Source organism: Staurois parvus, unplaced genomic scaffold (assembly GCF_062004578.1).
Source record: "Staurois parvus isolate SC_StPar_1 unplaced genomic scaffold, SC_StPar_1.0 ptg000104l, whole genome shotgun sequence".
NCBI lineage: Eukaryota > Metazoa > Chordata > Amphibia > Anura > Ranidae > Staurois > Staurois parvus.
Genome location: NW_028317900.1, coordinates 6,103,890 through 6,121,138, shown reverse-complemented (window position 1 = coordinate 6,121,138; position 17,249 = coordinate 6,103,890). Strand labels below are relative to the sequence as shown.

Sequence of the window (17,249 nt, the reverse complement as noted above, 5' to 3'; positions counted from 1 at the left end):
GAGAAGAGCCAGGAATATTGGAGTACCCACAGAGGATATACATTTACACTACAAACAGACCACTTTTCTTGATCAATTCCTCCTTATCACTCTGCGAACACAATCAAATTGGAAGTTACAGTCCCTACTGAGCAGTGAAATGAAGCCGCTTTTCAAAGCTTGGCCTAAGCGAACAAGCCTAAAGCTTGCCTCGATGAGGGACTACTTCCAACAGATGCAGCAAGCTGATTGAAGTACGAACGTTCCTCCCGGTCATGACACAGACACTGAAAACATTTCAAATGAGTGGACATTACCATTGCTGTTGCACACGCTATCCTACAGCTGTCAAAATTCATCACGGTTACCAAAGCCAGGAAAAAGGTAACATTTACTTAGAGATGACTTGTACACATGGACAAAAATCTCAATAATGCTGTCTGTAGCATGGAGTTAAATGTGATATTCATTTTATCACCAGGGCTCTAATAAAGCTTTTATAATTGGAAGAATTATGATCATGTTACTTTTTCCCACCGCAGAAATCTACTGAGAATCATCAAACACAATGCAGGAGTCTGCCACTTTGTACTTTACCAGAGGAATATTAGGAGAAAGGTAAACACTCACAATTTGATCACTGCACACTGACAGTGATCAATGGTTGGGTCTACTGCAATTGGCCTCCAGTTTATCATAAACAAGCTATATTCCATAGACCTCTCGCAGCACAATCAATATAAGCATTCATAATTTAAGTAATTACAGAACACATGACAATATGTACATTGAACACAGTGGCTATCTTCTTTAAAGTGTTACTCCAGCATGTTTGTATTCAGTATATGTAGTATGTAGGATTAGAACTTTTTATTGCAGTCTGTATCCCAATGAGTGAGCATTTCCTGCACTTGCTGTTCCCAGAGACACTGCAGGAATAGAAATCTCACAAAATAAGGGGAAATCCACCACTGAAGACATCCCTATACTCCTATTCTGGTGACAATTGTAAAATTTGGCCTTACTTTTTCTACTGTTGACAGATCGTGAGGGGAAATGACTCCATTGGTAACAAAAGTCTCTTAATACTTATTTTTGTAAGTCAAAACATAAAGGACATCCCACTAGTGATATTGCCCCCTCGCTTCCCTTTATATTTACCAGAGTCCTATCCTCGATCCAGTGCTGTGCCCATCTGCAGCAGAGATGTTCTCTCTCATTCTCCTCACAAGCTCAGAAACAGCAGCAGGAGTTGGAGGAGTCAATCAAATTAGTCCCAGTGCTAACACATCTGTTAGATGGAGCCAGTCTGTAATTTAATATTGTGCCACCAAAAATGAATAATTATGACCCTATAGTGCAATGCAGCCTCTAGGGTGAACAGTATACATTCCAAGCAAACAATCCCAACTGTCATTGGTGTGCTGTAATGTCATATAGACAGCTCCAATGGACAAGATAGTCACCAAAGAGCTCAACAGGAAATTGATTCACAGAAAAAATCCCCAAGTAAAAGCAATCTTCTTTATTGTAAAAAAAGCAAGTAGCAATGTATATGAAGGCATGACAGTCAGCTGCACAGAGATCAGTGTGCTATGCCCAGTGTTGCTGAGGTTCTGCTCTGCCCGTGGCCACCAGGGGGATCGGGGTGAGACAAAGATGCTGCTGCTGAGAATGGTGGTATGGCTGGTAAAGTGTAGGTGGAAGAAAACATCACAAACAAGGGACACAGGAGACCGCCAATCTGATCCAACCATGGCAGACCAGACGTGCTGCCACAATGTCAAATGCTGCTGTAAGAAGAATTCTGGATCCACATGAGATAAAACTAGGTCTCTAGGCATCGTTTCGAGGTACCTGCCTCTTTCTCAAGCCCCTTTTTCTTATCATATGAACTTTCTTTAAGACTTTTATATTTGCATGTTGGTTATGGTTCGATAAGTTTTTTGTATCAAGATTGCCCTCACCATTACTTTTTATTTTTGCTTTTGTCAATCAAATCCTGTGACCAGAGAGCAAGGGGCGGGTCCGAGCCTTGCTGTGTGTCTCAATGGACACACATGGCCTGCTGGGGAAAGAACCTGCAGATGTGCCACTACAGGAAGTGGATTCCTGTGGTGGCACACAGAGAAGAGAAGGAGCCACATTTGTGTTGTATTGAAAACTACAAGCCTGTCTGCCGTGGTGGCAGACAGGACTTGTAGTTCATTCACTCACAGTTCTCTGTGACTGAATGATGTGGCTGTGTGGGCAGAGCCCCACACGATGTCACTGTCACCCCTAAATACGGGTGTAACATGTAACATGGTGTAAAAGACATAGTTAGCCTTTAAAGGACAATTGTACCAAATGTAAAGCTGTTCATTAAATGAGAGAACATAAAAAAAAAACCAGTGCTTAATGATACACAGGAAAAAATCAGACGTGGAATTCCAGAGGCCCAAACAAACAAATAAATGTCCCTTTGGCACAGGTATAAAGATGCCATTAGCACCTATAAGGGTAAGCCAAGTTTAAATGTCTGCATATTATAGTGCGAGCATGGCCTTGATGATACTTCAATGCCCAGTCTCTCATCAACAGGGCAATGAAAATGCTTGAGTGCTCTTAATTACTGCAAATGAAGTGTTCCTTATGGTGAGGAGCAAAGACATTACCAGAGAGCAATAACTGCACCAGCTTCTTAATATGAAAACAGTTACAGAGTTGGCAGGCATCTTGTTAGGCTGTCAAAGGACTCGTAGTGAGCTGGTGACTTGATTTCATAAACTCCATCAAGAGTCACATCTCTGCATTTTGAAAATACATTTCGCCATACATGTTTGTATACTTATGGTACTGCACTTTATTTGTAGTACATTTTATTGATTTGCTTTTCAGATACTTCTATTGATTTCAGTAGGCCTTGTCGGTAAGGTTACACAGAATGTAAATGCACAGTAGGGGTTTACAGGAACAGAAATGTGAACAGGATCTATTGAAATGCATTGATTTGATATTTGGTGTTTTTTTCTTTATTTAAAGCATGCTTTGAAGCACCTACTAACACAGATATTTGAACCTTAGGTAAGAATTATTGCAACAATAAGAATCTTTCAGTCAAAGGAATAGGCTACTGGTCGATGAAAAATAGCAGTTAAAAATGACTATGAGAAAGGTTACATTTTTATTGTACATTTATAATGCACTTTGTTTTGATGTGTTTTACATGCATTGTATTATGCATTATATTGTATCCCAGGGAAAGGTATGTTTTGCTGGGATCTGCCCAAGCAGGATTAAAAAAAATAAATCTGAGCATAAAAACCGGGGAATGCACCCTTAAACATACAGGGACTACTTTTTAAACCTATTACAAAATTAACAGTGGTGAAGTCACCCACAAAAACAAGTTGTCATTTTTTTATGTTAGGTAGTGCATGCAAACACACACTTGACTCGTTGTACAGTTGTTTGAACTTGGCTGCAAGCTTTTATAAATCACATTTAAAAGTTCTTTGGTCATGCTAAACATATAGACTGCACAAATAAAAACTACTCAGCATGGTAAACTTAGGTCACCCCACAGTACCCAGCATGGTAGACATAGGTCACCCCAGCATCCAAACAGTTATAAGCACACTGCAAACTCTAAAGAGAGAAGTTTTAAAGTATAGCTAAAGCATTAGAGGATGGTTAAAATGTCTGAGGATTGTTTATTTTCCTATATGTCCCTTTAGGGAGATTTCACTTTCTGCCCTGTATACTTAACAGGAGTGAGAAGTAATCTTTGCAATGAGAAGATTATAACTTCTCCACAGACACAAAAACAAGTGTCCCCATTTGACGATTTCTCCTTTATTCCTGTTCTGGTGGCAACTCAAATATTTGGATTTACACCCACTCTCATTCCCAGGAAAACTGGTGAACAGGACAATTAGAGAAACTGTATTAGCTAAAAGAAGTAACAAAATGAAAGAAAATGACAAAACAAAAATAGTTGTAACCCAAATGACAGACTAATAATAGTTGCAAAAACTATATTATTACTCTGAATGCTTGAAACAATGTTTGACTTAATTTACATTAAAAAAGTGATCTTGTTTATGTAAGGAAATCTGTACTGAGAGAAATTTGGGGGTTGTCAGAGCAGAAGAGTTGACAAATACGAGTTGCTTAGTTGTCTATGGGTTTAATACTGAACAGACAAGAAAGCAGCTTAGAAGGTCAAAGTGAAGTAAAATTTCTGGATCTGCATGCCTTTTCCAGATTAGCGTCTCTGAACACATTAAAACTTTGGGATCAACCTGACAGCCAGGCAACTAGCATTTTTAGAAGGAGTTGTGGTCACTGGCAGCCCCCATATTCCATCATTAGAGATTTCATACAGTCAAAGCTAATAACTGGCACTTTTTGTATGAAATTCTTTTTTAAGCTAGGGGATCACTGCCTCTAGTTACACATTTGGTAACAAACCTGGACTGTCCTGTTAGGCCTACTCTTGCACTGTGTTTAGGCATATAGGTTTTACAGAGAGGTAATGAACCCTTGTACATATCAAGTCAAAATGTTACCAATGAATTCCTTTAATATCTCGGCACTAAGAGAACCTAGGGTCATAAGCAGCAAGGCCATCAGCTGGGCTCAAATGACAATGTTATCTCTGTAGTTGTTGGCTAGTCAGAGAAAGTTTTTTAACAGACACTGATAGCGTAACTGTTGTAATTGTACAAGTGTCCAGTGCCACACTAATGCTGGCCACACACATTACAATTTGATTGTACAATCATTGACAACTGTACAGTACAAGAAGTGCCTGACTTGACATAAATTGAAGGGATTATAAAAGGTATGAACGGTACGAAACTCCTGCACAGCTATGTTCAATTTAATCTACTGAGCTGCCGCCAACACCTGATCCTCTCCTTTTAGATGGATAAATGATAAATTGATGAATTGATGTGTGCAAAAAAACGCCTGACGAAGCTGCGTGAAGCGCAGCGTAACGCGTAGACATAGCAACGTGGTGACGTACTTCTGGTATTTCCGGTCCGGCGCCATCTTGGTACTCCAGAGACCCAGCAGTACACCTATGGATTGTGTCTATAATGACATAAACCTTTTCAATAATCTACATACACTCTCTCCCGCAGTCTCATACTGCTAACATAATGTCCATAATACAGTCCATAATCCAAAATTGGAGATCCAAAAATAAACATAAAATATTAAAATAAATAACTATGGAAATTATAAAAATTATAGTCCACGTTTTCCAATCTTCCAACTGTGTAAATGTCCAAATCTTCCCTTCAATCCAAAAGCACCTCAAAGAAAATAAACTAGATATAGTGCATTATCTTTAGTAAAATAAAATTATAAGTGATGTCATGCAACCACACTGGTGATATATAACTACTAATACATAGACATCATACATGTGAAGTGAAAATCAACACACCACTTCACTAGTGGTCCTGTGAAACAACCACTGCAAAATGTGAAATATCACAAAAAACCACAATAAGTGATCAGTGAACAGTGAAAATTGTGCCAAAAATAAAGTGCCACCACTCAGGGTCCCCGTTCCTCGCAGGACAGATAGGAGCAGACTCAGTGGAGTAATAAATGTATAAACACAATTTATTCAAAAGCTTACATTATAAAAATACCGTCCATCCTCGCTACAGTCCGTTCACTGTTGTGACTACCTCAAAATGGCCGCGCTGCTCCTTCCGGCTCAGCGTCTGACGTCACGACCCTGTGAAAAAGTCGGAAGTGACGAAACGCGTCAGCTTTGTGATGTCAGACGCTGAGCCAGAAGGAGCAGCGCGGCCATTTTGAGATAGTCACAACAGTGAACGGACTGTAGCAAGGATGGACGGTATTTTTATAATGTAAGCTTTTGAATAAATTGTGTTTATTACATTTATTACTCCACTGAGTCTGCTCCTATCTGTCCTGCGAGGAACGGGGACCCTGAGTGGTGGCACTTTATTTTTGGCACAATTTTCACTGTTCACTTATTGTGGTTTTTGTGATATTTCACGTTTTGCAGTGGTTGTTTCACAGGACCACTAGTGAAGTGGTGTGTTGATTTTCACTTCACATGTATGATGTCTATGTATTAGTAGTTAAATATCACCAGTGTGGTTGCATGACATCACTTATAATTTTATTTTACTAAAGATAATGCACTATATCTAGTTTATTTTCTTTGAGGTGCTTTTGGATTGAAGGGAAGATTTGGACATTTACACAGTTGGAAGATTGGAAAGCGTGGACTATAATTTTTATCATTTCCATAGTTATTTATTTTAATATTTTATGTTTATTTTTGGATCTCCAATTTTGGATTATGGACTGTATTATGGACATTATGTTAGCAGTATGAGACTGCGGGAGAGAGTGTATGTAGATTATTGAAAAGGTTTATGTCATTTTGCACTTTCAAGGGTGAAAGTTTGACTTTTCTGTGGGAAGTTATAGAGTTTTGATTTATTATTGTGTCTATAATGCTCTGTAAACTTCCAGCTAAAAGTGAGTGTGCACTTGGCGTTTTTTTGCTTACAATAAATGTAAGAAGCAGTATTACACTATGGAGGATTTCCTGTGTTCTTATTGCATGGTCCATATATCTATATGAGTCAATAAGCTTATATACTGGTGTCTGTTCATGGAGGATAAGTGGAAGGAGGAGGAGTGAGTCTGTTTAGAGCCAACAAAGTCACTTCTAACTTGGATAACTAGTAGGATCCTGGAGTGATCCAAAAGCCTTTTTGGCCCCTGCGGGTCGCAGGGGGAAGGTGAGCGGGCACGCTAGCCACTATAGGATTCTCACCCATCACCAGCACTTACAAGTTGTGCATGCTGTTTTGAGTTCCACATGGTCAAAACTGCTCTGCTTGTGGACATTTATCACTATTTACTACCAGTGTGCGTTGCAAGCACTATATTGAAGATATTATTTGCACGTATATTATAATCACCTATCCAGTGATATATATTTCACCATAAGGAATCACTGAGTGCTATAATCACCGAATATATTTGTTTATTGTATAAATATTTTAATTGGTTCACAATAAGGTTAAGCACTTTTGGATATATGTTTTAATTTTAGCAGCGCTACACCATACACACATCAATTATAAAGGTATGAGCACATAGTTGTTGGTAAATCTGAAGCAGATTGTACATAGATTGTAAAATCTGACTATAATAAGCGCAGTCAGCTTTAAGCCTAGTACACACAATCAGAAAAATATCGCTTTTGAAGAGATTGTACAATAATCTGATCGTTACACAGCTTTCATCGGAAATTATTAGAAGGAACAAGCACGGACATTTTTCTCGTATGATATCAAATTGTATGATTTTCATTTGATCAGAACAGTTTTTGTCCAAAAGTGCAATACAAATGCAAAACAATACATTTCATCACTTCCAATTTTTTTTTTCCAAGAATTTTAGTAACCTTAGGAATCTCTTCACTTCGATATCACGCTAGCATGCAAAAAAAGCACGAAAAAAACCGGGACGATTGTTCGTCCAATATTCTCATCATGTGTACAGGGCTTTAGGGTAAGCCAAAGACTCACCTGTTCCAGTAGCTCCAGAATTGCTCCTGTAGATACATGCGGTGACTGCTCTCATCGCCAAAGGAAGCTTTACTTTCGATCCAGTGAATAACATGTCCATCCACAGCTGCACAGCAAACAGAATGTCTTAGTGTGCATTCCAATTTAGAAGTAAATTTCTAACAATAAAATACCTAAAGTGAAATACCTAAAGTTTGAGGTGGAAAAATGATATATTTTTATTTGTTGTTCCAATTTACTGTGAGTGTATCACATTAGCTCATAAGCTGTTAATGATCCTTGCCTTAGGCAGCCTGTCGTGGAGTCAGTTTGTTTTCATTCAACCAGTGGGCTGAATGAAAAAACGGACTCATTTCCCCTATCCACACACTTGATGAGAATGGGGGAATCCTCTCCGCTGTGTCTTTGTATTCTGACAGGGGAAGACTTTCTAACCGCCAGAATACACTGGTCAGCATTGCAGGATATAGTCTGAAGCACTAAACAAGCAGGGAAAATATGACAGGGCTGTTGTACAGAAGTCGATCAGAAGATCGACTTCTTTACAGCCTTGGCCAAAAGTTTTGAGAATAACACAATTATTAATTTACCTGCAAGGAAAAACATGCAGCCATCATTGCTTTGCACAAAAAGGGATTCACAGGCAAGGATATTGCTGCTACTAAGATTGCTCCTAAATTAACCATTTATCGTACCATCAAGAACTTCAAGGAGAGAAGTTCAATTGTTGTAAAGAAGGATTCAGGGTGCCCAAGAAAGTCCAACAAGCGCCAGGATCGTCTCCTAGTTGATTCAGCTGTGGGATCAGGGCACCACCAGTGCAGAGCTTGCTCAGGAATGACAGCAGGTAGGTGTGAGTACATCTGCATGCACAAACCCCACCAATTCTGACAAACTCCAAGCATCGCTTATGCAAGAATGGGCTGCCATCGGTCAGGATATGGCCCAGAAGTTGACCGACAGCATGCCAGGGAGAATTTCAGAGGTCTTGAAAAAGAAGGGTGAACACTGCAAATATTGACTCTTTGCATGAAAAGTGTCACTAAACCCAGGACCCTGCATCCACTATATCTGGTCTCCCACAGTACACAGAACATGGAAATGCAAATATTTTACTAGCTATAAACTGCTAAATACCTTTTCTCATCAGCAGTTAGAGCAGTCTTGTGACTTCTATGAGTGTTCAGCAGAGCACTGGTTAAAGCTTGTAGGAGGAGTTTTCATTCTGCTCTAGAAGGCTGCAGAACCCCTGACCTCTGTCAGGACAGCACTGATTGGCCCTGTGCTGATCACATGCACTCTCCCAAGAAAAATAAAAACCTATCTAGGAATACACACCAAACTAAGCATGTACAGAGTGAGACACTGGAAGAAGGGGAGGATCGGAGAAGTCAGGATCAAACAGCATTTTTACAAAATGCACAGGATTAACCCCTTAGATTCATTCCACAGTGAGTATATCAAGAATGCTTTACTGCATATACAGATTGATTTTACTGTTGTGGGTTTAGGGAGGCGCATGCACGGCCAGCACCTGGATGGACGAGCTCTGAGCACTGCTCCGTCCACCCGCCAAACACAACGCGGCTCAGCCCAACTCCAACAATTGTAAGTCACCTGTCAAAGCAAATTAAGGGTGTACAACCCTCATTATCCATGCCTCGCCGCCGCAAAACCCCTGGACAGCCAGGGAAATTAACCCAATTCTTCCCTGCTGTTACAGCAGGGAACCAAGATGGCGCCGGCTGCACGGACACAGGACACAGCAGCCATGAGGGGGACAACAGATCCCAGCATCTGGACATCAGGCTACGTTCTCCTTTGTACCCTGGGGACCCGGGTGCGTTATCTCCTCCCCTGTCCCCCACCACAAGCAGCCCAGCCAAATCTAGACCCCGTCTAGTTTCAGATTCTTCACCTGTCTGTCAGCCTCTCATCCCTCCTTCACCTCAGCACACTGCAGAACCATCTTTGATAGAATCTTTTCCTGCATCTGACCAGCCTATCACCAAAATTTGTATGAAAAACACGCTCTTATCCCTACGACAAACACTACATAGCGATATGTCAGCATCATTATCCCAGATCTCAAACGTGGTCCAGCAACAAGAACACAGATTACGCCATACTGAAACGAGAATGGGAGACATAATAACAGCGCATAACGACCTAATTGACGCACATGCTGATCATACCTCTGAAATTGAGCAAATAAACCTGAAACTAGCAGATTTGGAAGATCGCTCAAGACGCAACAATATTAAATTCAGAGGTATCCCTGAAAATATCGCCAATGATACACTACTTTTGTATATCCAACAATACATGAAACACCTCATCCCTTCTCTCTCAAATATGGAACTCGCCATAGATTGAGCATATAGAATACCCAAACCCGCATTCCTATCAGCGTCAATCCCCAGAGATGTTCTGGCTCGCATACATTTTTACCACATAAAAGAAAAAATAATGGCAGCAGCCAGAAACCCCCCTCCGCTCCCGCCATCACATGCAAATATCAGATTATACGCGGATTTGTCAAAGGCCACACTCCTCAACCGTAAAAGATGGTCAACATCACCAAAGCCTTACAAAACCACAGAATAGGCTATCAATGGGGTTTCCCCACAAAATTGACCGTCAAACACCAGGGCAGAATACATACAATCAGGAACATAGAAGCAGGCATCGACCTATTAAAGACATGGAATATAATACCCGTGGAACCCCACCAATCCACCTCTACCAATATGCAACAAATGGAGGCAGAGTAAACCGGTCTCACTACACTCTCTATCCACCCAAACCATACCACTTCGGACACTATACTTCAACCTAATATTCTCTGGCAATTGGCCCCTTACCGAACATACTCTCGTTACAAGACATTTTTTGGCATGACCTAGTTCACGGTCAATGCTTGTTCACACCCCCCTGTTTTGAAGTAGCACACTACTCTACTCATGTTACTTGCATTTTTCGCAAGTCTTTTTTACCCCTCCCACTTCCACCCCCTCCTGCACCACCAGTCGACCATCCGTACCAACTGTTCACCTGAAACCTACAAAACACCATGGAAAATATCACCCTCATCAATGAACGAGCCAATACCATATTACCAAACTAGCAGAAATTTCTCTTTCCCAACCAAGTTTCTCCAAGCTATCTCGACATGTCAAGAAACAACTCCTCTACTCCACCAACCCAGACATTGAATTACAGAATGATTAACATAACATCAATTAATGTTCGTGGCCTAAACTCCCCCTTTAAAAGATTGATGCTCCAAAAGGAAGGCTGTGCATTTCGAGCTGATATACTCTTCATACTGTTGTGGTTTTAGTAACTTTAATGTAATCGTCCATAAAAGCATTTGGCACTTATGAAATGCTTGTAATTATTCTTCAGTATACCAGAAAAAGATCTAAACAAATTGAAGCAGCAGACGTTGTGAAAATTAATATTTGTGTCATTTTAAAAACTTTTGGCCAGGGCTGTACAAACACAGTGCCCATACATAGTTACATCCAGTTCAACAATTAAAAAAAAAAGTTATAATCATATACCCACAGTTGATCCAGAGGCAGGCAAAAAAAACCCCAGCAAAGCATGATGCAATTTGCTTCTGCAGGGAAAAAAGTTCCTTCCTGATCCCGAGAGCCAATCGGATCTTCCCTGGGTCAACTTTTCCTATAAATGTTAGTATCCAGTTATATTCTGTGTATCTAAGAAAGAATCCAGGCATTTTTTTAAAGCAATCCACTGAGCTGGCCAGAACCAACTCTTGAGGGAGTCTATTCCACATTTTCACAGCTCTCACTGTGAAGAAACCTTTCTATGTTTGGAGATTAAATTTATTTTCCTCCATACGTAAAAAGTGCCCCCTTGTCCTCTTTGATGACCTAATGGGGAATAGATCTACACTGACTCCACTATATGAACCACTGATGTATCTATACATGTTGATCATATACCCCTTAATCTCCTCTTCTCAAAAGAGAATACATTCAGTTCCTCTAATCTTTCCTCATAGCTGAGCTCCTCCATGCCTCTTATCAGTTTGGTTGCCCTTATCTGTACTTTCTCCAGTTCCCCATTATTCTTTTTGTGAATTGGTTCCCAAAACTGAACTGCATATTCCAGATGAGGTTTTACTAATGATTTGTACAGGGGTAAAATATATCTCTCTCCTTGAAGTCTATACCTCTTTTAATACAAAAGAGAGAATTTTGCTCGCTTTAGAAACCGCAGCTTGGCATTGCATGCCATTATTAAGCTTGTGATCTACCAGAACTCCCAGATCCTTCTTCACCATTGATTCTCCCAGTTGTACTCCCCCTAGTATGTATGATGCATGCATATTCTTAGCCCCCAAGTGGATAACTATAGATTTATCAACATTAAACCTCATTTGCCACATAGCTGCCCAATTAAACAGTGCATTGAGGTCAGCTTGTAAGTTGAAGACATCCTGTAAGGACATTATTCCACTGCACAGCTTGGTGTCATCTGCAAAGACTGAAATAGTACTTTTAATCTCAGACCCTATATTGTTTATAAATATATTAAAAAGTAAGGGTCCCAACACTGAAGCTTGGGGTACACCACTGACAACCCTAGACCATTCAGAGTACGAATCATTAACCACTACTCTTTCAATATGATCTTTTAGCCAGTTTTCTAACCATTTACATAAGGATTTTTCGAAGCCCGTAGACTTTACCTTACACATTAGCCGTGTGTGGGGAACTGTGTTAAACGCTTTTGCAAAATCCAAGTATACCACGTCCAAAAAAACTTTCAAAATTTGAATTTTTTCTGCCAAGAGCACTGGTGTTTTTTTAAGCTAGTGTGCATGAAACCCGTATCGGCATCAAAAATGGAGGGGACATCTTCCAGTGACTTATCAGACTTTTAACAGCACATCTCAGTTGATTTCAAAAAATAGAATCAAAATCACAAAACAACTGCTGCTCTTGAGTGTTTGCAGCTGTGTTCAGACATTCAACTCTACCATCAGTGAATTTTGAATGACTTCAGAAGTGTCTCAAACTGATGTCAAACGGATGCCATTGACACAATCCCAAAGCCAACTGACACAGGCCCTTAAGCTGACTCTTTTCTGATTGCTACCCTCACATGTAACAAACATGCAAGTGGACTAACAGAGCAGTTGGTGTGAAAGGTTCAGGAGGGTTGACAAACATGTTGGAAACAGCGTTAAAACTGAGTTAAGTTTGAACTCACCAGATGTGTGCTGATTATTAGGAAGATTTAACAAAAATCCTCTGAATAGGCAATGGATATTGGATGAATGTCGTTTCAGCATTATAGCACTTATAAGTAGCACTGTATTTCAGCAGGAATTTTGACTTAACTGTAAATTCTATGTGATGGAGTCCAGTACAAGACACAGGCTGAATATTTATAGACCCTGGGTAATAGGCTGGTACCTTCAGATAACTGAATGCTGGCAAGCTTTTGAGGACACAGCCCCTAGGTACCTCCCCTATAAACCTATCCCACTCTGTGAATCCTCAGTTTTAGTAGCAAGCAGTACAGAGTAACCAAGGAATAGAAGGGAGGGAGAAGCACCTAGGCATGCAGACTGCTTCTACAAACATTTGTGAAAGAATGGGTCGCTCTCAGGAGCTCAGTGAATTCAAGCGTGGTGCCATGATAGGCTGCCACCTGTGCAATATGTCTATCTGTGAAATTTCCTTGCTGCTAAATATTCCACGGTCAACTGTTAGTGGCGTTATAACAAAGTGGAAGAAACTGGGAACAACAGCAACTCAGCCGCGAAGTGGTAAGCCACGTAAAATGACAGAGTGGGGTCAGCGTACAAGTCGCCAACTGTCTGCAGAGTCAATAGCTAAAGACCTCCAAACTTCGTGTGGCCTTCAGATTAGCACAACAACAGTGCATAGAGACCTTCATGGAATGGGTTTCCATGGCCGAGCAGCTGTATCCAAACCTCACAACACCAAGTGCAATGCAAAGCGTCGGACGCAGTGGTGTAAAGCATGCTGCCACTGGACTCTGGAGCAGTGGAGATGTGTTCTCTGGTGTGATGAATCACGCTTCTTTGTCTGGCAATCTGATGGACGTGTCTGGGTTTGGCATTTGCCAGGAGAATGGTACTTGCTTGTCTGCATTGTGCAAGTGTAAAGTTTGGTGGAGGGGGGATTGTGGTGTGGGTTTTTTTTTTACAGGAGTTGGGCTTGGCCCCTTCGTTCCAGTGAAGGGAACTCTTAAGGCGTCAGCATACCAAGACATTTTGGATAATTGTTTGCTCCCAACTTTGTGGGAACAGTTTGGGAATGGCTCCTTTCTGTTCCAACATGACTGCGCACCAGTGCACAAAGCAAGGTAAATAAAGATATGGATGAGTGAGTTTGGGGTGGAGCAACATGACAGGCGTGATCTCAATCCAACAGAACATCTTTGGGATGAATTAGAGCAGAGACTAAGAGTCAGGCCTTCTTGTGCAACATCAGTGCCTGACCTCACAAATGCGCTTCTGGAAGAATGGTCAAACATTCCCATAGACACACTTCTAATCCTAATCCTATTCTTGTGTATAGCCTTCCCTGAAGAGTTGAAGCTCTTATAGCTGCAAAGGGTGGGCCAACTCAATATTGAACCCTACGGACTAAAACTGGGATGCCATTAAAGTTCATGTGCTTGTAAAGGCAAGCATCCCAATACTTTTGGCAATATAGTGTAGGCAAATAAAAGAGGATACATGTATATACCTACAAAGTTTTCAGCTTCACTCTTCGCTGTTGCGGATACTGCAGTTCGGTAATATTTACTGGACCTTTATATTTTACTGGACTTTTTTATGGACTGTCACTTTTACACAATGGCCATTTCTCCAGCGCCATTTTATCTATAATTCCAACACATAGGCAAATAGAACTGTGCTAACAGGTCCAACAACAACAAGGGTCAACAAGACCAAACTTCAGAGTGCTGCTGGTGACAGCTGCAACCACAGAAGATTGTTAGAACTGGTAAAACTTTGAAACAGAGGACCAGGTGGCATTCTTACAATGCTTGGCTGCAGAAGTCTGGTGACGGAATGTCCAGAAATCTTCCACCAACCTGCGGAGTAGGTTCGTAAAAGTGAAAAAGGAGATTTTTCCTTGAGAGCATAAGCTCTAGCAATCAGATTTCTTACCCATCAAGTGATGATGGACTTGAAAGCAGGATTTCCCTTGAGAGGTCCTGAGGATAAGACAAACAGGGAATCCAACTCCTTGATTGAAGCTGTTGCTTTGAGGTATACTCTTATGACTCTGACTATGTCCAGGCAATGAAGAGCAATTTCCTTTGGATGCCTTGAAGCAGGACATAGCGAAGGTAGTACTACGTCTTCATTGAGGTGGAAGACTGATACCACCTTAGGAAGAAAACGTAAAACTACCTTGTCATTGTGAAGAATGAGGAACGGCTCCTTACAATAGATAGCCGTCTACACAGAGGCACATGTGACAGACATCGTAGTTACCAAAAAAGCCAGGAGAAGTCATCTAAGAGGATATCCCTGAAAGGTTCAAAGGAGATTTATGGAACACCACCACAGAATTCGTTCCACGGGTCGGAAGTGAAGGCACTTCCAGTCCATGGAACAGGGGGAGTTCCGGGTCTACAAGTGGTTTATATTTATACAGATGTGAATGCAGTGATATACTATATGGAAATTTAGAAAAGATATTCACGGTATATGCATGGACACTTATTGTATATATATCAATAGATATTATTTATTCACTGTTAGTATTAGTTATTATTCTTTTGTGGATTAATTTCAAAACACATTTTTTTGTGGTTATTTATCCTTATAGATTCATATATTGGATGGATATATTTGAGTGGGAGGCGCAGCAATTTATTTTCTTATCCTTTCACATATGTGAGTGTAATGGCTTTTTCTTTTATTCAATACATTTTTTACGCACTATGGCGGCTCCTCCTTGTATTGCCCTATTATGTATTTGAGAGGTAAAAGCCCCCAGGAGGATCAGGTCCACAGCTGTGGTGGAAAGAGCAGAAAAACAATAACAGAGGTGTACAGAGGCGGATATCCATTGAAAAAAACCCAGGAGGGTATAATCAACAAGTGTAAGACTCACATGATGAAATGCACTAGGTCAACAATTTCTAGTGAGTGCGAGCGTACAGGGGGAGTACAAAGCTTTGTTTTTGAATGAAGCACAAAGAAAAGGATAAGAAAACTAAGATTGCACTGGTGGACTGTTTTTTTAAGAATGAGCATCTAATATTGAATTGGTCCTTTTGTGGTTTAGCACATTTTTTTTTATAAGTTTATGCATGTAGAAGTCCTTTATGATCCATCTTAACCTCTTCAGAGTCTGACCATCAGACAGACATTGGCTGAAAAGGCCTGGAGCAACTGTTCTTTAGGAGGAGGTAGTTATCCTAATATGGGGATACCGGAGTGTACATTTTGGTAAAGGTGTGAGGTGGTGTGGGCAGGCCAAATGGATGAGAAACAAACTGGAAATGTCATGTGCCCATAGAAAAACACAAGTAGCCTTGATTTGCCCTGTGCATTTAGGCATCCTTAATGTCCACAGAGGATGGCAGGTCCCCTGACTAAAGGAAGCAATGACTGACCTGGCAGATTCCATACAAAACTTTTGAACCTGAAGGAATTTGTTGAGCTTTTTCAGATCCAGAAGGAGATAAATGTCTCCCTTCACTTTGGGGACAGTTAACAGGTTGGTGTAGAATCCTTGAAACTTCTCCATCTGTGAAACTGGGGCAATGATGTCCTGTGAGACAAGCTTCTAGAGGAGCAATGTGAAGATTCGCCCTCTTTTGAGGGGAGGATGGCAAGCTTGATAGCATGTGGAGGTAAGGATCTACCTTGTAGCACCTAGAGACAATGTTGTGGACCCAGGCATTCAAAAGGTCCTGTGCCCAGATGGCTGAGAGAGTCAACAAGTATCCCACCACTGTGATATGTGGAGATGGCCATTGTGAGCTTCACTGAGATTGTGATGCTTCATTGATGTAAATGTATGAGAAGTCTCCAAGTAGTAGCTGTCCTTCAAAAGACACTTCAGCAAGACATTTCTGGTAGGGAAGTCCCGCAGGCCAAAAACAGTACCAAAACCATCCTTCACAAATGCACAGAAAGAAGGCTCATACTGGAAATTTGGTGGAGGGTGTCTGCTAGCTCCAACGGATAGAAGACAACAGGATTTTTAGGAATGGACCCAGGGATTCAGGCCATGTCCCTGGACTGGACAAATGAAGTCTATCAGACAGGCCTGGTGGCAACGGCAAATTGCATAGCAGGGCCAGCCAGAGAAAATATTGCTTTAACATTGAAGTTTCGCTAAAAAAAAATCCCTACAACTTAAAGTGTTACTAAAGGCAAAAACGTTTTTCTAATTAAAATAACACAGAGTGGCCCTGATCATCTTTTTCTTGGGTGCCCTGCCGGTGATCCTGACTCCTCTTCTGTGTGTCCTTCCATAGCAAGCCATTTTCTATGGGAACAAATGCTGCATGCTCCTGACGCTCCATCCTGACTTGTGTCTCTATGGAGCCACGCTTCATAGACACACACAGCAGAACTTAGCCGCGCCCCAACCACGTTCTCTTCACCGCACTTGATTGACAGCAAGAGCCAATGGATTCTGCTGCTGTTCA

General features: G+C 41.0%; 1 protein-coding gene across 4 annotated transcripts in view; it reads right to left on the bottom strand.

Moving 5' to 3' along the window:
* Positions 1–17,249, bottom strand: part of CDIN1 (CDAN1 interacting nuclease 1) — a 535,942-nt gene that overhangs the window by 201,664 nt on the left and 317,029 nt on the right. For all 4 annotated transcript variants that reach the window (XM_089671290.1, XM_089671292.1, XM_089671291.1 and 1 more), the window contains one exon: positions 7,560–7,665. In XM_089671290.1, the coding sequence (XP_089527416.1) occupies positions 7,560–7,665 (106 nt within the window). The remainder of the gene's footprint in view (positions 1–7,559; positions 7,666–17,249) is intronic.